At 37.3% G+C, this 20,548-nt stretch overlaps 1 protein-coding gene across 3 annotated transcripts; it reads right to left on the bottom strand.

Annotated features, from left to right (window-relative positions):
• Positions 1 to 254: 254 nt before the first annotated feature.
• LOC135250975 (CD99 antigen-like) lies at positions 255 to 19,783 on the bottom strand. 3 transcript variants are annotated; one of them, XM_064327875.1, is made up of 13 exons: positions 19,564 to 19,781; positions 15,102 to 15,140; positions 14,564 to 14,623; positions 13,955 to 13,987; positions 13,299 to 13,343; positions 12,760 to 12,792; positions 11,099 to 11,152; positions 10,736 to 10,816; positions 8,902 to 8,931; positions 8,670 to 8,699; positions 3,187 to 3,300; positions 2,448 to 2,555; positions 255 to 2,210 (listed from the first exon to the last, which is right to left on the bottom strand). In XM_064327875.1, exons 1-13 carry the CDS (start codon positions 19,619 to 19,621, stop codon positions 2,182 to 2,184), a joined length of 714 nt encoding a protein of 237 aa, XP_064183945.1. In that variant the 5' UTR covers positions 19,622 to 19,781; the 3' UTR covers positions 255 to 2,181. The 3 variants fall into 3 exon arrangements, with proteins under 3 accessions (XP_064183945.1, XP_064183946.1, XP_064183947.1); XM_064327876.1 differs by lacking the exon at positions 12,760 to 12,792; XM_064327877.1 differs by lacking the exons at positions 255 to 2,210; positions 2,448 to 2,555; positions 3,187 to 3,300 and adding an exon at positions 5,770 to 6,208 and having other exon boundaries at positions 19,564 to 19,783.
• Between the last annotated feature and the right edge of the window lie 765 nt (positions 19,784 to 20,548).

Genomic DNA, 20,548 nt, shown 5'->3' with positions numbered 1-20,548 from the left:
TAAACAGTATGCTACACTGCTACACTGCTGCTCTGTGGCTCTTCATAATGTGTGACCAAGGGATGAAAATGCACATGCATGCTCTGGTGTTTGCTCCTTTATAGTGAGGAAGTGTCTGCATGATGTTAAAATCAATGTCCAATTAACATTATCCAAAAATACTGCAGTTCAAGTTTAGATGACTTTATTAAAATTTGAAAGCATATTCATCACATCATGAAGAAAGAAATCATAATCAAGGAATACATTGGCTGTTTTGTTTTTTTTTTGTTTTTTTTTTTTGTTTTGTTTTGTTAAGAGCATTAGCCACAGTCTGCAATGCTATTTGGCTAATTTGTGGCTACATCACAAAAAAAGTGGGTCTACCTCCAAGGTGAAAATGGAGTAATTCCAATGCAGACTCTACAATGATGTTTTTTTGTCCTATGGGTTTGCATACACTGGGGATTCATCCTGCCCTGGTATATCCTTTACATGCAGAGAAGCTCAACCCACATCATGGTACCAAGCAGACTTAAACCTCACTGCCAATCATTCTTCGCTTCACAGGAATGATCAAAATTATTTTTTGAGAGATTAAACTCTAAAACAGACATGAATGCTAATGTGCTGCAGGTAGAAAAAAGGGTGAGGAATGCCAGCATAGACCATTATTGACCAGTCAAATTTGTTTATTAAAATACTGTTGATTTACACATAATTAAATATGACAAATACTTGTAGCCTATTTCACACATTTGTGCATTCAAAATGTAGTAGAGGGAGATAAACACATTTTATGACATTTTTAAATGTTTTGTTTAATCATTGTTTTGAATAATTTTAGTTTTTTAAGATTTGTTTTTACCGCCCAAGTGTCCAAATCAAAGAGCTTGGTCATTTAAAAAATGAGTAGTCATCAGCAGTGCACTTTCAGCAGTGCACCTTTTGCCCTTTTATTTATTCACCAGTTCAGAATGCCAGTCAGGCTGCGTCTATCTGGGTCAATATCTTCTAACTGGTGCACCTGCAGTTCATCAGACAACCCACATATTTAAAGTAGGTTTGTATCAAGGCAGCAGAGTCCTAGACGTCATGTCTGTTAAGTTATTCATTTCACAGGTTAGCATGCTAATTATTCATGTAAACACATAGATTACCATTGAGTTTAGAGGACACTGTTTAAACCATTGCATTGTATCTGTGACAAAACAGAAATTCCCCATTACAAAAACAGTGTTATACATAGAGGGGTCCAGAAAGATTTCAATAGGAATGTAATACTTGAGATATTGTTTCTCAATGTGAGGCATTAAGTTAGGCTTTTGATTCTTGCAGATTAAGTTTTATGAACATAAAGCGATATGTATCAAACTATTGCAGATGTAGTGCAAAAATATGTCTTAAAGAGACAAATATTTAAAATTTATTTTTGAAGTTAGACATTTTAATAGAAAACAAGCACATACCTTCCACCACTTGTATGCTGTACATATTGGGCATCCTATTAGTCATCATATTTACAATACATATAGATTTTTATAGAGTTTTTTAAATAAATATCCCCTAATGTGTCATGGTACAAGAGTATATTTGTATGGTCCTGTCAGGTAGAAATCAAAAAATATCTTGGGAACACAATGAATGTAAACCATTCACTCCCACTTATAAAAACAACCAAGTCCAAACAACCCCTTTCCAACATAGTGCAATACAACAAAGGTTCATAATCTTAGATAAAGATTTTGTGGACAGTGTTTTAAAGATTCCTTACGGTTTGAATACTGAATTTACACCAGAAACTGTATTTCATATGAACTTGCAAGTCAAAGCTGATTGCATAGACAACTCTAGCTGGTCTAAATGTATTGTGTGAAATGTGTACATTCACACATTTTGCCTAATTCAGATGTTCAATTAATATTCACCAGTAACACCTTGCTGTTTACATGTTTATCAAGAATTAAATGTATTGCTGTTTGAAAAATAATATTGTACTTTACATATTTTATCATAATCTTAACGAAAAATAAGTGGTACCAGTTTTAATACATACATTTTCTACATACACAACTATCTGCTTGTAGCTGTACAAAAAAAGATTGTCCAACTCAGCCACTAAAATCTGCATTGTCTCACCCTGGAATTTCTGCAGCATTGTTAGTTGCTGATGATCCCTATCATTGGTTTGACTGATGGAAGTCACACCATCCTGAGGAGATTGCTGAGAACTGAAATTAGACCAAAGAAATGAAGATATCAAACTCAAACAGTCACATAAAATTATTTAACATACACAAAAAAGAGACTAACAAACAATTCCTTCAGATTCTTACATGAATCTTAATATGTTCAATATGTTGATCAGTAGCATATCATCAATATATGTTGACCAGTTAATTACACAACACTGAAAACAAAAAAAGTGTGCCTTTAATGGAAGCAAACCAGAGAACTTTGAGGCCTACCTCCTCCTGCTCCTCCTCCTCCTCCTGCTCCTCCTCCTGAGCGGTTTCCTGCGGGACCATATCGACCCCCAGATCCCCCTTTGTCTAATCCACCACCCCTCTGATTACCTGGGGAAACAATTATAAAAACAAAATAAATTATAAATGAGAGAGGGTACAGGTTTAACTGCTAGCTCTAGCATGGATGTGCATGCTGGGATTTTGTTAAAAGCCATCTCTTCATTAAATTGTTCACAATGTGTATTTAGGTTCTTCCATAATTTTTCCTTTACAGTGCAGGTTCCCCACTGATTTTCACCTGCCAGCCTAATTTTTTTAATTAAAAAAAAAACTGAATCTCTTTCTAGAGCAATCATTCGCATACAGCACAAAAATTTTGGTCTTAGCTGATCTGACGTTCAGTTGGTTGATCAGTAGTGAACTTCATTTTGATCAAATTTTCAAACTTAGTATCTGCTTAATTATTATCAAACTAGTAGGGCATCCAGAGGGAAAATTGTTTGTTTATGCTGAAAGGCTGATTTTGAGAGCAGGCGATATGAACTTTATTGCATACATGACCACAGATGGTGATCTAGCCATGAGGGCGTACACTGTCTTGCCAAAGGGTCTGAGCCTTGTGATGTGGTGCATGTAGTCAATATCTAGATTTGCCACTTTGTGTTGGACAGGAGCTTATGCATTACACTTTTAGCTGACTTAATATACACTGTGTATGACATTCATATGAAGGGCTTACCTCCTTGTCCAAAGCAAAGCTTCTTCTTCTTGTAGGCAAAGTAACTGGATACGGCCCCAACGACTGCCACACCCACAGCACTCAAAATGCTAGTCATGTTAATGTTCCGAGTCTCTACAAATAGGAATGCGAATAGGTCACGCTACCTTATCTGTAATTGGATAAGTTTCAGTAAACAGTGTTATGTGTTACAATTTCAAAAGCAAAATTGAAACAACATGGAAAGAATACACCACAAGATGGCAGTATACAACCGTTTTATTTTATCACAACAATCTGGGAAATAATTTCCAGGGGAATTGAATTCTGAATTCTCATGCCCCCAGATCTTTCTTTCATCACAAGGTTTACAACCAATAGCAGTGTATGCAGAACAGAAAAAAAATCTTGATGTCGAAATGTGTGAAACTTCTCAGACACAGTTTGGTACACTGAGCTATTACCGAACAACTCACCACAACTTTGCTAGTATGGAAAAAATGGAAAAACCAAAAAAAAAAAGAGACTTCTATTAATTTGGTGTTCAGAACAAATATAGATTGATATTATTTTTGAATTGGATTTCTGATGGTAAGCCACGTACACATAACATTTTTGTTAAAATCAAGACCAAGGGTGGTGACACAGCTCAATGAACTGATTTAAGTAAACCTTTCTTTAAAATCAAACTGATAAACATCGGCAAAGTAGCATATACTTTTTTTGTTACACAAATAAAAACACATCACAGATTTAATAAACTTGGCAGTTAATAATGTAAAAAAAAAAAAAGGGAATAGGAATAAAATGTTGTTGTTTTTTTTTTGTTCTGTTTTTTAAAAACAAAACCACAAACCTGGATGTATTTTAAAAATTTTAAAGAGTTTTCTTGGTGTTTTTAAATTTTACTTCACATAGAGAGCTACAGTGCATGAAGAGTATTTCTTGCTTTAGACCGGAAACTCCCAAATCCCCAATACCTGTCATCAAAGTTGTCTCTAAATGTTTTAAATATCCTTCTTTGCACACAGAATGGTTTAAAACAGAAATATATACCCTTTTAACTTTAACAAATAAATGCATATTATCAATCATTTGTGTAACTACAAACAGGCTCTTAATGTGTGACTATTTAGTAGCTTCAGACAAATGCATGAGACAAATGCACTATGAAGATGCACGCATGCATGCGCGCGCGCCACACACACACACACACACGACCCCTGTCGTAAGTTTGTGTTTACATTTGTCTCTGTTGCGTGCGTGCTTCATCTTTCCAGTTTGTCATCTGACTGGCCGTTTTCGTCTCCAGTTATTCAAGTTGAAATAGCTGCCATTTGCTACCCACCAGCAGAGACTAGCTCTTCGAACTCATGGTTGCTGTGTTGTGCATAGTGATTACTCCGTTTGACTTTGCGTCTTCGACCGTATTTTTGTTTGATTCCGATTCCAGTCTAGCCCCTCTGGTTTGTTTGCAGATTAGATCTTGACTATGGCCACTGACTCGTTCTCTTTGATTCTTGCCTTAGCCCTTCTAGTTTGTTTGCCCGTAATGTTGTGTTTCTGATCATTCGCTCTCATATTCTACTCCGATTCTCGCCTAGCCCCCCCGCTTTGTTTACTGATTGTATTTCGTGTTTGACCATATGCTCATTTTCGACTCGTTTTGCCCTGTGCTCGCTGTATACTGCTCCAGTTAGTTTGTGTTTTCCCAGCTGCACTAAAAATCCTTCCATTGGGTTACAAGTTTGTTATTTTGCTTTGTTATGTTTCCTTTTTTATTTTCTGAAGCTACTCTGTGTGCAGTTTTAACACTCCGTTGGCGGTGCGCTATTCAGACTTCTGATTTCCGACTATCGGCTAACTGTCTGAAGTTCAGCGTTCAAAGCCGCCGCGTGCCCAGTACCCTTCGAAGACTAGCATTCAGTTAGATTTGGATAGGCAGATAGGGACTGGAGTTGTTTTGCAGTACATTTCCCATACCCATTTCCCTTATCATTCACCCTGTTACAATCTGACCTTAGACCAGGTCGTAACACATGCACACACACACACATACACAAACAACAGGACCACCAATTATGAACAACATTACAAAATTCTTCATCCCAAATTTTAAAGCCCTTTCTGGTTTAAATGATTTAATCATTACACACTAGCTATAGCATAACATTTTCTTGCAGAATGGCCCAGCATTTAGAAGTTTTTTTTAGCCACAAAAGCTTAAAAACTTATTCTGATTCAACAGAACTCATCAGAACAGAATCTTACCTCCTTTCGTCATTTGAAGCAAATGTCCAGTCAATCCTCCAGGGGTTGCAAATACTGAATAACCATTTCCATTAATGTGATACATTAGGCCATAAGATTCATAGTGAAAATAATTAAGTATTTCCTAGTTCAACTAAAGGGTCATTGACTCGCAACATACGAGGTTAAATAGCATTCCAAGCACGAATAACGTCTTCGATTACTATGGCCTACCCAGAGAATACAATCAAATCTAAAATAAAAGATCAGATTTGTAGCATAATAAACCAGTCTCATTCAAAAATAACCAATAACATGCTGTCAAGTAAAATAGGACCACACTATAACTATGTATTTTGTGACTGGCAGATGTTTCATTGTTGGTTTATTAGTGGACAGGAGCTGGGCAAAATCAATTGGAAACTGTTCTGGAGTCAAACTTCCCAGCGTCACAACATATTTACACTTCACAGAGCACACTGCATGCATGTCTTACTTAAATTCCTACCAGCAACTTTGTCATTTAAAAAAAAAGGAAAAATTTCCAAGAAAAGCCAGACAGCCCACCATCACCCCCCAAAAACAAAATCCTGTTCTTCAAGAATCTCAGAGCAGAAAAGATGATTAAACCATTGTGCAGCACTTTCAGCTCACAGGGTCACACCAATGAGCTCCATCACGTTTTCAAACAGCGTATCTACTACCCCTTTTAGGTTGGTTATCCAAATATGGAAGTTCTCTGGCATGTTAGCACTTAGTAGTTTCAGGATCTGGGTCCAGGGCAGCGCTAAATCTGCAATGAAAGACAATTGCAGTGTTTTAGAAAGGGGAAAATTTACATCTAAAACCTCAAGCAGCTGCCTGGCCCAAAAAGTGCCCTCTACCCTTTTGCAAAATAAATTCACCACTGTGCTCATCGAGATTACAAATCTTTTTACATTTTCGGCAAATGCTGAAATTCGAGCAACTTAAGTATTCAATCCGGTGAAGCGTCAGAGTCTTTGCCATGTCTACTGGTGGAGTGAGCACACGCACCTGGGTTGTGTTAATGAATCAGCCCAGGTGCTTAAAAGTGTGCTTCTTTCCACAGTAGCTGGCTGAGACAGGGAAACCATAGGCAGAGCGAGATCAAGGCTAAACGAGAACAAAAGTGACTGAAAAGCTATTGTTGTGGTTTTATTTTGTCTTTCTTATTTTAGTTGATCATTTTTACCTGTAACCTGTGCGGCTGAAGGCAGGAGGTTTTCGTTTTGTTTTGTTTGTGTTTAAACCCTCGCTCGCTAACTTAAATAAACCGGAATTCCCACCCCTCCCTGTGTCCAGCTTTTCTGTTCCTCCCAGCATGTGATATAATTGGTGCTGAAACCTGGGAATGAGCAGTCTCGTAACACGGTGAGAAGTAGTCTCACTCGTTTGAGGCCGCCCATCTCAATAACTGTATTTTCGCCTAAAATTCAATTCTAAACATGTTCAGAGCTGTGGCCAGCACGTGTGGAATTCTTAAAATGAGTGGAATCTAGCCCGAGGAGAAATGTATAAGGGTGAAAAAGACAAGGCTGAGAGACCATCTCTGGCCGCCTGTATGAGTGATTAGTTGTGGTCAGAGATAAGCAGTAGGCTATTTTAGATCTAAGTATCTGAAATAGGTGTTTGCATGTGTGTATTTCTTATGCAATACAGGTTGCTCACCTCTATCTCAGTGGCTCCCATTGTTTTAATTGTAGTTTACAGATATGTTTATTTCAGAGGCATTTTGTAACATTCTAGAGTACGTCGGCCCAGCCCTCTTGTTGGAATGGTGAGCTCTAATGTGTATGGAATATGATGCCCATACTACGAGAGTGTTTACAGCCAGTCACTGAGAATCACGTACATTTACAGATATCACTCTACCTTCATATTTTGTTTCAAAACGGGCATTTGCTGTTGTCCAGTTATTAATGGACAGCAAAAGTTAGCCAGATGACAAAATGTAATACCTAGCAAGCATGGCAAAAAACAAAGTAATAGCTAGGAATCATTGACAGTTTGTGCATTGGTGCTGGCTAGATAAGTCTGTTGCAAACTCCAACAGCTTTCAATATTTCTTAATGAACATCTGAGTCAGAATTAGTTGAAAGTTAATACCTGCATTTAAAATTTGATTTTGTAATGTTTCAGGACTAATTTCTATGGAGTTTCCATGAACAATCAAAGCAGTTAGCTTACAAACTAGATACAATTATAAACTGATACGAAGTTATACGATAGTATGGAGACCATTTAACTATCAGTACTGAACACTAGCTAGCTAGCACAATATTTATTGATGCTGTATCAACACCCTTTTAAATGTATTTCAGAATCCTCTTGCAAATGACAAAAACAAAACATGTATGTGGGACATGATCAGTGCTCGTCCATGTGGAAAATATTTTCTTCTGACCAAGGATTCAGCCAAAATTTTTTAATGAAGAAATGAAGTACTCAAACCTGTGCTGCAGGAAATGCCTGCTTACATAGGGAAAGCCTGTGTGCTCGACTGTGCCGGGAGGACCACAATTGTGGATCGCTTGGAAAAGTCAAATCAGCTCATGCTCCTCTGCCAGGATTATAATGCCTGGCTGCATTTAACACCGTGTGCCATAGAACGGCCAAAGTTTTAAACAGATACGAAAACAGTGCACAATTGTATGCACTTCAAAGTAAAGATTGTCTATATTGTCTTCTAAAACATATTTTTGAGGTATAAGGATTGATTGAATAATATTCAAATAACAGTAATTTTAGAGCTTGTCCAACCCTTTTCTCTGTTTGGTCATTTATTTGTTTAGGGGACTACTCAGATTACATATAAAATAGTATACTTTAAGTTTACTTTGTTATTTATGCTTTTTTTATTAAATGGGAGCAGACAGTCTACCCTCCTTTCATATTTTTTGATTCAGACGAGGAGAAAACGGTACAAATAAAGAAGCTTCGAAGGTTCCATGGCAGGGGTCAAACCCCTACCCATGGACCGCACTGCGCTTAACCACCAAGAAGACATTTTTAATAACTCTTGCCAATAAACCATAGCAGGAAATATTCACATTCACCTTTTTCATCTTGTCATAATGTAGGAACAATTTACAATGGTTACTGTATTTTAAACATGCTATTGCAGTGTTTGGCTCATAATGACGGTTTAAGAATATTGTGCTCCAAAGCACAATTTCCTTACAAATATCACACAGCTTTCAGTGAGAATGAGAGAGAATGCAAATGGTATTTACCTTGATGTTCATCCTCATTGCCCTTGCCTCCTATGAAATGAAACAAGAGATTACACAACCAAAATCTATGTAAATCATTATGTGTGAGCAAGCCTTACATAAATGCAAATTTTTGAAAATGATAAATTTTGACATCTACATTTTTTGACATTTTTGTCTGCATGGAATGCCAACAGCTCAATTACACAAATAATGTAAGAGACAACATGAATTAAGGAAAAGCAATAAATACCATCATTAGAAGAAGGATTATTAATATGTCCTGGAACAAAAAGAGAGACAGATAAAGCTAATTAATGTCATGTAAATAGAAAGCAATCTGCTTAATGTTAACAAAGTTTTTGTCACATAAACAATTGCTACATAAAACAAACCCAAACACTGAGGCAGTATGCATGATGAACTATCCCAATGATTTTTAAAATCCAATACTATACATATTATATTATCAAATTTTAAAAGATTTGTTTTTCAAGAATTGTCCCTGCAGTCAATGTTCAAATGACAAACTTTGCACTCAATCGGTTAAATCCACAGACAGTAATACAATTTAAGAGACTGTAATGTATAATAAAAATAACAATCATAGAGACATATGTTTCAACATGACAGAAATGAAATAATTATTTCATAAATAGTAATAAGTGCTCATACTCACCTAATCACATGTACACATTGCTACATGTTCTCATACTCGACCAATAGCATACACACGTCACTACATGTTCTCATACTTCATCTGTCACATCCACACATCAGTAATGGAGCGCCATTTTTAAACCAACAGTCAGACCTCTCAGGTCCTGGTCATAGCCTGTGCTACTTTTCGCAGTAGCACAGGCTATGACCTTTACTTTACGCTTGCTGCAGCTCACAGAATTGCACGCACCCCTCCACCACCCCAGCTTCCACCTGTTGTTTGGACCTGCTTGTAGGTACTGGGGGTTTTGGTATTTCTCCCATTGGGGATATGTATCGGGATCTCTGTTTGATAAGATAGTGCACACTGATGCGTGCACAGACGTACCTAAAGCAGATCCATTCAGCGCAAAAAAATGCATATTCATTAATATCTCGGCCAGCCGAGTATACGAATTGAGGGATGAAATACATGCTTTACTGACCGAGAAACAATTACCTCTCGCAAATTTGTTCATTGAGGAGAAATGGCTTTTAACTCAGTCTTATCTTGCTGACACTTTTTTTCTGTTTTAACTTAATTGAATCCAAAACTACTGGGAAGGGTCAACAATCTTTTCAGGCACTGTGTAGAAATTCAGGCTTTCCAGAAGTCACTTGAACTGTGGCAGCTGCAACTCAAAACCCAAAGCTTTGAGTCTATGTTCCCGACAATGATGAAACACACTGAAGAAACTTGTGTGTCCAAGAACTGGGTCACTGACCTGAAGCGCCTCTTCCAGTCACATCTGGATGCGCTGGCGGGGAATTTCTGTCATTACTTTCCGCAGCAGAAGTGTAATTATTTGAAAGACAAGCGGTGGGTGAAAAAATTCCTTTGACTTTGAAACCCCAGATTCAATAGTAGAGCTAAATTTAACTCCTGCTAAGGAATCATAAATGCTGCAGCTGACCTGGGTAGCATGCTGAAAACTTACCAAAAAACTGAAAAAAAATTTTCATTCTGGATTTGTCTTGCAACTGAGTATCCCTTGCTGAGTAAAGCAAGCATTTTACTGTCCTTCACAATGACCTGCATGTGCAAAGTTGGATTCTCTGTTCTAACCAAGATAAAGATGAAACAAAGAGAGACTGAAGGCTGAACCTGCCGTGTGTTTCCCTGTCGTCCTGTGAACCAGACGAGGACCAGATCATGCAGAATAGGCGGACGCATCCTTCTTATTAAGTGGTATTTCTTTTGGTATTTTAAGACTTGAATTGATTGCACGTACAATTACACGTATTGTTGTCATGTGGGTTGCATTAAAGATCTATGAAAAAAATATGGGCTGTCAGGGAAAAAATGGTGCCTTGCACCTTGGTACTTGGCCCAATAAAAAAGTAATAAAAACAAAAAAACTATATACATTTGACAGTAAAATACTCACCGCCACCTTTTCCTTTATCTGGTGTGTATCCACCACCTCCAACCACATCAAGCAAATCTGAGTCTCCAAATGTACCACCATCTTCAGGAAAAAGGACACGCAACTCCTAGTTACATATCTTCCGTAATGCATAAAAGCGTCTTATCTAAAAAAGGATTTTTCAGGTTTTAAACTGATTTTACTGGTTCTCGAGTTATGAAACAGTACAAAGAGTGAAAGTACCTTTTTTTCTTTTTACTTTTACTTCCATATTGTACTGTTGTCCCCCATGGCAATGCAAAGATAATTCAAACAAATCTCACACTGGATCATATATGCAGAAACATAAAGTCAAAAATTGCAAGACTAATCATTTTGCCTCACCGGTTCCACCATCCTTTGGTGGGTTAACTGCTGGCTTCTTTGGCGCTACAGGGTCTACAGGGGGAAGGATGTGTGAAGAAACTCAACTTTAGGGACAGAGAGGACAGTTGTTCTGCTACAGAACTGTTCTTTTTGCTTTCTGTGCACATTATTATGATTACAAACATCAAAGACTTGCAATGAGTCCCAAGGTCAAGAGAAACAAACAAGCTCCATAAACACACAGACAGATGGAGAGGAAAACTGCCAAGACAAGCTCCAGACACAAGATCACCTTCCTTGCTTTACCCTTTCCGTGTGCTGTTTACTACAAAACATTAAAACTGTATGTCATTCTTTTGACAGAGAAGCCGCTGCTTGCCTTTAGAATCATTAGGTCTCTCTGTTTTATGGGTGCGGGTAAGTATAGCACTCTGCTGTTTTGTCTTTCGTGCTGTGTGATTGTTCATGCTGCTACCTCTGCGTCTGTCTCAAGGACTGTCTCAAGGGGATTCACACTGGCATGAAGGATAAATGAAATAAGAATTATAGCAATGAAGTGGTCTGAGCCAAAGGCCCTAATTGGCAAAGTATGAGATTTTCTAAGAATGGATCTTCCATCCATTATCTAACCTGCTTAGTGCTGGTCAGGGTTGCAGGGGGCTGGAGCTTATTCCAGCATGCATTGGGCAAGAGGCAGGAATACACTCTTGACAGGTAACCAACCCATCGCAGGACACACACATACCATTCAGTCACACAATTGTACCTACAAACCATTTAGATGCTCCACTTAACCTTAACCCGCATGCCTTTTGACTGTGGAAGGAAACCAGAGTACCCGGTGGAAACCCAAGCAGACACAGGGAGAATATGCAAGCTCTACAGGGAAAAGCCCAGACCAGGATATGAATCTTCCAATAAGGGAAATATTTAATTAAATCATTAAAACAAATATTAAAAAGGTTTACACGAAATAATAGTTTTTTTTTAGATGAATTCAATCAATCAAATCTGTTGATGCTGTTCAGCTGTTCATAATGCAGAAATAAAGTTTATTTGAATAACGTCAATGAAGAATATCTCTCTTAAGCCACATTATGCCAGAAATAGATGTGCATGTCGTGAAGAATGAATATTCCCAAGACTGGTGCACTCTGGAGTCTTAGAGGGCAAGGCCAATACCAATCACCACACATCAACCCAGAGCAACCACCCCATCCCACGCTGAAGCACCTCCCTACAATGAGAATAACGTCCCCCAGAATGACAATGCCCCAAACTACAGAGCACAAGCAACTACTAATGGCTCCACATATATGATCACAACACCACCCATATGCCCTCCCCCTCCCAAAGTGTTGACTGTACAGCCCTTTGTCAACAGGTGGTATAAAAACTATAATAAAAACTATAATAACGAGACTACACACAACATATTTCTGAAAATCCATTAAGGAGATAAGGAGATGCTTTTCTAGTCATAATCTTTCAGTTCACGACTAGGAAAGCAGTGAGGAGTGGCCGAGCTGAAAGTAAGTATTTTGAACCCGAAGAGTTAGAACAAAAGCAAAGAATGTCTGGTGCTACTTGAGAAGTCAAGCCGCCAAGTGCTGCTGGACAACGAGACCTAGAAGGTGAAATCCACACTTGACAGCTTGACTTTTCTGAAGGACTTTTACCTGGACCAAGAGCATCATTAAGATCAAATCCATCTGTGAAGGAAGAAGATGCAACATTTTTCATGTCTGTTCGCTTCCCCGGAGCTTCTGTCCGTCTCCCCCACCCTGAGTTCAGACCGCCCTGGCCCTCTTATGAACTGCATGTCAATATACACTTATTTGCTTTTACCAGCTAGTTTAATACCCCAGACAATAATCTTCTAAACCACCTTGATTATTTGCTCCAATTGATTCCCAAGTATGTCTTAGCCTATCATTAACTACTGACACTGTGCCAGCCAGCAGAAGAAGGGCAGATGTTTCTTCCCACCAATTTTTTTTTCACACCATTTGAGTTTTCTTCCTACTGGAGATTTTTTTAACTCAAGCTTATTTTTTTTTGGAGATTCAGATTTTCAGATGCAGTCTCCCTCAATAATCCTATTCTGTTTTTCAGCGTCTTTGTGACAGTCTATGTAAATACAAGGTCTATACACATAAAATTGAATTTAAAGAAATAGGGTTTAGAGGAAATATTTAGGATTAATTATTATTCTTACCTCCTGCCGGTGGTTTTGGTGGAGGCTGAGCAGGGTCTTTTGGGTCTTTAAGAGGAAAAATATTTCAAATAAAAATATCGCACAGATACAGAGAAAGATACATCCCAGGGTACATCCAAATGTGGCAATAAGAACAAACTTTCTGTCATAAAAAGCAGGGGCAGGAGTTATGATTAATAGAGTCCAGGTTTGAGTTTGCATATATTGTGGCAGTATCACGTAATGGTCAGGGGGCTGGGCTTGTAATTCAAGGATTGAAAGCTCAATTCCCAGGAGGAATGGCAATGCTTACTCAGAAGTCATGTGTACTTATAAAAACTGTTAACTTATGTTCCACATTGATTATATTGAAAGAAGATGTACAGTGCCATAAAAAGAATATTTGCCTCCTTCCTGATTTGCATTTTTGTCACACTGATTTTAATGTATATTTGTCACACAAAAAAAATGAAATAATAGTTTTTTAAATGTACTACTCAGGTTCCTTTTGTCAAATTACATTTTGTTTCAAGATCTGAAACCATTAAGTGTGACTAATATGCAATAATAGAGCAAATCAGGAAGACGGCAAATACTTTTTCACGGTACTGTCGAAAATACAATGAAATTACACTGGTATTTAAATAAGACAAGAAAACATCAATATTATTAATTACCTGGGTGCACAGCATCAAAAAGATCTAGTCCACCTGCAATAAATAATTATTGTAATGAATACTTTATCAGATGGGAAAATCTTATCAGTCTTTGTACATTTAATATGTTAACACAATAAAATAAAAACTATTGAGGTTGGCATACAGGATAGCATAAAGATATATCCATCAGAATTAGTCAGTCACTTGTATGTAACCAAGCCATAGTAATTATTTATGAGACAATTCACAAATAGGCATGGATGAATATTACAAATTTTTTGTAAAATAGTACGGAATGAATCTAATGAAGTTTCTATTGTTTGATAACTGTTTAATTTAAACTAATTGGTGTATTGTTATGAAATCAGAGTAGAGTTTTAAACAATTAAGGCCACAATAGTGTAAAAAAAAAAAATTAAATCAACACAGCATTCTAATTATCAAAATGCATGCTTTTTAGAGAAACTGTCAAAGGCACGAACAGTTTAGATTTCTAAACAGCATCCATCCCCAAGACATTCACATCTCAAAGGTTCAACTGTGTAATGAAGTTAATTGAGATGTAAGTGCCAAAAAGGTCTGTATGCTGGAAATATATGGAAAATATGTTTCGTGATTTAACTGTACCATCACCACCGGGTTTCTTCGGGTCAACTGGGACTTTTGGAATGGGAGCCTTGGTTGGATCTGAAGAGTATATTGATTAGATACTCATTTAGTGATACTGAGAAACTTTTCATTTGCATTAAATGTACAGAAAAATACCATATTGTGAAAATGTAATCCATTACCAAAAATAAAAGTGGTAATACAGCTCTGAATTTTTTTTTCTGTGATACTCCTCAAACTAAGTTAAACATTTTCCTTATTGAAAAAAAAAAAAGCAAGTGCATGTATTGTACTTGCTTATTACTGCTGCCATTTAGTTAGAGAATTACAGAACAATAAATTAATTTAACAAAATATATAGGAAGCAAAAAAGCCTTGCATTATATTATTACTGGCAGGGCACAAATGCATTCACATGAAACAAAGTTGTATCAAATTTAAGCCATTTTGCATAAAATATGCATACTAATGCATTGCAAAAATATGGATTAAAATACTACACATAACATAACTGCATACTGCCAAGCCCACCAACAAAACCAAGGCTAAAACTTACCTTTCTCATCACCACCCAAAGCATCAGAAAGGTCAAAGCCTGAGAAAAGAAATTTCAGAGAATTTCAGAAAGAGATAAAATAAGTTCAGATAAAGCCAAGTGTTTCACTGAGGCCAGCTGAGCAAAACCAAGCGTGCAGTATGAAAGTAATAGAAAGCAGTAGTTTCCCTGATTTTGAAATGGCTCAGGTGGCAAGGAGTAAAAAAAAAAGAAAAAAAAAGACATGTAACATTTTGTACTGAAACAATTTCAAACCACTCTACAGCTTGGACAGTTAATACCCTGCAGTATGACAAAAATAAGATTCATCATAAAACCGTATGATTTATCATGTAATACAAAATTAATCCTATAACAATACGGCTAATCACTCAGGCAGAACACAAATTTATTGTTTTGTTACTATATCAACCTAGGTGTTGCAAGTTAGTTTCAGTTTATTGACCATAAGAGTATCCATACAAATAATGTATACATACCACAGACTGTCTGCTCGTGTTTGCACTAATTGCATGTTACATGGACTATTTAGTGAGACTGTGTATGGAAGAAACAGACAAAAATGATCTTCTTTGGGCTTTGAAATTGTCAAAATATAAACAAATACATAAAGAAGGAGCATGCAGGACCATTGTATTCAAATGTCTGTGCTCTGGTGACATCTATTAGTTCTGACATGTCTTCAAGCAACAAATGGAGTTCTTTGTCAATTTTCACTTATGATGGCTTCTGTACAGCACAACTGAATTTTCTACACCCAGTTTGACAACATGCTTGCACCTGTTCTCTCAAGAAAAATAAAATGGGCAAGTTCAAAGGCATGCCCTGGGGTGTTTCTCAGTACAGCCTGCTATCCGCATGCTAATAATTAGGACTGCCTGCTCATATTTTACTATGTTATCACTTTTCTTTAATTAAATATGCTGAAGCTTTATCTTCAACACCTGTTTACCTTGCCTTCCCAAGTGTTCAAAAATGTAAAAGTGAATATTACCTAAGGGTTTTTCCTGCATTTAAATGTCTCAGGAGGCAGTCTACGTGTGAGTTTTTAAGCCACCTAAGCCACCTACAGAAGAAATCGCACCAAAAAAAAAAAAAAAAAAACCCAAAACACAATTAGAAATGATCCATGCATTTATTGGTACAATTTGGTCATGAATGATACTACATTTTTTTTTTAAGTTTTGACTGCTTTCAAGTTTGCATGCTGCTTTCAAGTTTCAAGTCACACAAAATTTACTTCAGGGAAATCTGCTAAATTGATTAAAAGAATGAGACAGTAGACAGGGAGTGCCCTGCCTGCCACTCCAGAGTCCGATATAGACGTGATTTTCAATGGAAACCGCCTACCTTTGTACATTTTTTGCGGTTTTTGTACGATGTGGAACTCTTCAATAATTTTTTTTTTTTTTTCCATTTTTTATAGCCTACGCTCAATGCATTGTAGTGGTCTCTTGAACAGTTCACAGAACTTCATAATGTAAATGTAGCTAAATATAGGGAGACACCGCGTCGAGTTGACAATGGCAGAAAAGCAGGATCGACTGCAGTCACTGTCACGCATTCACCATCTAACTTCCATTTTCAGCCAGAAAAAAAATATTATTTGAGTGAGACTTGCACTGTCAGTGTTCGTCAAGACAGCGTCGATCTCATTCTGTCATTAACTGGAAAAGCAAGCTGAGCAGGCAATGCTGTTCAGCGCTGTTCAACGTTGCTTCAATAGTGTACATGGCTATTCTGAAAAACCCTTAGGTGCCCCACCTTTTTCAGTCTATGCGGTTAGACTTGTGAGTCACTGTGATGCACAATATGGAGCTTAAAGTCACATACTCAGTGTTAAAGTGATACACTAACTCGCCAATGTATTATTAGAAAACTGTTCACGTAGGAAAGCCTTCAAATTCTCAGCACCACCACTGGAGACAATATTTTAATAAATTATACAATAGGTCAATGTTTTTACGTAAGAGTATGTATATCCATCCACCAAGCTATGGCTTGGCGGGACATGCCCCATGCCTATACAGCACAGAGAGATAGGCACTTTTCAGAGTTTCTTACTGATATAACCACAATGACTACAGACAGTCAGCCCTTAAGAACATTAACTTCTTTACCTTCTGACCTCATGCAAACACACAGAAATCAGATATAAATTCACATATCCATGCAATAAAGCCCCAAATTTGGAATATTCTCCTTATTGTCCCGCTGATTTTGTTATCACAAATGCTCCAGTCCCACAATCATTCTCCTCAGTAATTCTCCCCATTGGACATTTAACTACATTAGCCAATAATATCTTGAAAGTAGCCAGTTGCAGGATATTTGGACACAGGCAAAATGGAAATATATGAAAATGGAAATACAAGGAAATGCACTTGATGCTATTTCAGCCAATAAATGACATTTTTCAAACTTTGTGGTTGCCATTTTTGTTTTGTGTGGAAGCTTACTTGATTGCAAACAAATAATTGCCAAAAAACTAAAACTATTTCTTTTACAGCTGTATAATATTTGTGGTAAAGTTAGTAGGTAGGCCTACCAGTCATATGGGAATCGGTGCCATGGTGCTACTGGGTTTCGCTATGACTCACACAGCTACATGTCTACTAGGTAGGCTCTAAAACCTTGGACTACAATTGCAGGTTTTGCCCAACAACGGGCTTGTCTCCAGGCCTGCAGCTGGTTAGGTAGCATTGCTTTGGAATGGAGCTTGTTTAATTTGTGCAAGCTACAGTAAGACAGCCAATATTGTTTGTTGTATCTTGGCCTCATTTTTTATATCAATACTTTTAATGGCAGGCCTAGATTTAGCAAGTTTTTTATTAATTACAACTAGACAGTGCTTTGTATGCATAAGTAACTTGACATTTTTGTATGTTGAAAACATGTTTTTGTTGAGATATAAGTGCAGGAATTCAAAATAAAACCCTGCATTCAGTTTTTGTCTTAAATTCAGGACTAGAAAGGTGAGTCAAATAGTCCAAGTAATTTTACCTGCAAGGATATAATTAGCAATTGCCAGGTTAACATTTTTCAGGAAAATATTTGTATATTTGTTGCACCAGTGAAAGAAAGAAGAACACATTGGGGCTATTTATATTCTTGTTTTAACAATGTTAAGCCAGAAACTTTTTTGAGATGCAATCTATTGCTACAGTCTTCCCCCAATTAATATATGAACAGGTATGAACTTATGAGATGAGATGCAGTCACTAATTTATGTAAGCAAAGTTTTAATCATAAATGACAACGCAGGGAAACATTTTTGATTTAGCCACAATGATCTCTTTCTCTCACTCACACACACATACACACACTCTCTCTCACACAGACACACACACGCGCGAAGTGAGTCATAAACCCGTGCTCTTTCATAACATTCACGGTTTCCCCTGTAAGGGTGGGGTCTGAAGCTGAGTCTGGTATGAGTTAGTCTAATTGCCTGCAGCCAAGCTTCATTCCTTCCCTGAATATTTAGCTGCTCACAATGTGCCAGGCCCCTGACAATTCTTAAGTAGATTACACCAAAGGGATCCCTTTGTGTATGTATAAGCATTCAGTTATACAAAGTAAACATATATAGCAGTTCCGCTGACTCAGTATATAATATTATTGTGAATTTGAAGTGAGACCATTTATATTAATAGAACAAATCAGATTTAGTACATGCAGCAAGCAGAGTCGCGCAGAGTCACTTGCTTGTTATTTCCCCCGAATTGAGGGTAATTAAGCTTAACTGTGCATAACAGTGTTATTAAACCAGGTTACAGACGCCCAACCGCACAATGCATCAGTGATGTGACATTGCTTTATTATTTCTTAATAGATTTACATTTGAGTCAACGAAATACCAAACACAGAGTCATGTATTTGCGTGACTGAGATCGTCCTCAAGAACTGAAATGTCTGCATGCACGGGCGCGTTAATGTGAGTCACTGGCACTTTTCTAAGAAAACCACCCAGCGGTTATGTGATCGCATTCATCTGAAATCGTCTTTGCGTCTACGAAAGACAACGCATTTCCTCCTGCAAAATGAAGCGACTGCCTGTCGTGCCATGGGCAACACTCTATACCCACATTCGTGCCACTTGACTTCAGAAAACTATTCTTGCCACGGAAGTCAACCAGAAAAATCAAACTGCTACTACTGAAACAAAGCAGCAGACCACAGAAAATTTACCACTCTGGCATACAAAGTTTGATTCGACAAAACTTTTGTGACACGAGTGTACTTTCTCGTCTCCAATCTCCATTTCCATTTCATGTAAAGCATGGATAGAACATATGCTACGTTTCTAAACTATTTGTTTGGTTTTATAACACTAAAACACTAAACCGGGTTATTTTCTAGCAAAAATAAATAAATAAATAAATAAATAAATAAACATCCTCACTACTCCAAAAAAACAAATACCATTGTCATCAACAGCAACAACGATAAGAATACTCACCTTGCGCTTTAGCTCCGATTGCTAGACTCGCAAATAATAAAATCCACAAGTTTAACATCACAGTAGTAGATTGACTTGTACAAGGATAAGGAAACGATAAGTAGGACCCGCTGATGTATTTGTTGATTTTCTAAAAAGTTTCTCAGCAAACGACTAACTTTTTTTGGGTGTATTGTACATAACTGCTAAGCAACGCCCAAAATATGATTGACTGGTGCGGCATCCAATTGTCACGCTCTTTTAAACGTTGAGGGCCAAGACGCCCATATTTACAGTGACTGGGAGGGTTGGTAAAAATGGGTGTGTCTTGGTTATATCCGGCACAAAGATTTAATGTCGTAGTGTTACATTGCGTTCAATGTGTCTTTAGGCCTATTGTTTAACTTGTTCAATGCACATTCTGTCAATTTCAACTGAGTTTATTTTGTTATAACAATAATAATTGTCTATTTTCTTTTGTGAAATATAAGAACAATAATTACAATTTAACTGTATAACACATCTAATGTATGCATCTCTTAAGAAAACATATTTTATTAGACAAAAAACCTATTTATGCTGTTGACGCTTTTGCAATATAAAAGTTTACTGGTATCATTCATGCTTTTTTATTCTTGAACATGTCAGCTTCCCTTTTTTGTCCTTCTTTCTTCATCCACATTTCTTATACAGACTAATTAAAATGAAAACCAACCATGCAGTTATTTTATTTATACAACACTGTGCTCCTGGTTTATCTACTATCAAGACCAGGGGTGTAGTACAAAATTCTGGGCCCTATACATAAGCAGTCTCTGTGGGCCCCCTTCCTCTCTTGATCCATGTCTCTCATGCATCATTCCAGGCTTTCCGAGGACCGTCCCCTCATTCGGTCCCTGGGTAGTCAGTCCCACTTTTCCCCCCACTGCGATGCCCCTGATCAGGACCACAGTGTTGTGTAATATTGAATTGTGAAATAAACTATGCTCAACCAGTCAATCTTAAG

Source organism: Anguilla rostrata, chromosome 3 (assembly GCF_018555375.3).
Source record: "Anguilla rostrata isolate EN2019 chromosome 3, ASM1855537v3, whole genome shotgun sequence".
Classification (NCBI taxonomy): Eukaryota; Metazoa; Chordata; class Actinopteri; order Anguilliformes; family Anguillidae; genus Anguilla; species Anguilla rostrata.
Note: the sequence above shows the minus strand (reverse complement) of the source record. Positions and strands in the feature narration are given on the sequence as shown.

Excerpts from the sequence above, each read along its gene's own strand:
- LOC135250975 (XM_064327875.1), bottom strand. The coding sequence starts at position 19,621 with ATGTTAAACTTGTGGATTTTATTATTTGCGAGTCTAGCAATCGGAGCT. Across the intron at positions 15,141-19,563 it reads AATCGGAGCTAAAGCGCAAG|GCTTTGACCTTTCTGATGCT; the intron begins GTGAGTATTCTT and ends TTCTTTTCTCAG. Across the intron at positions 8,932-10,735 it reads AGATAAAGGAAAAGGTGGCG|GACATATTAATAATCCTTCT; the intron begins GTGAGTATTTTA and ends TTTTTGTTCCAG.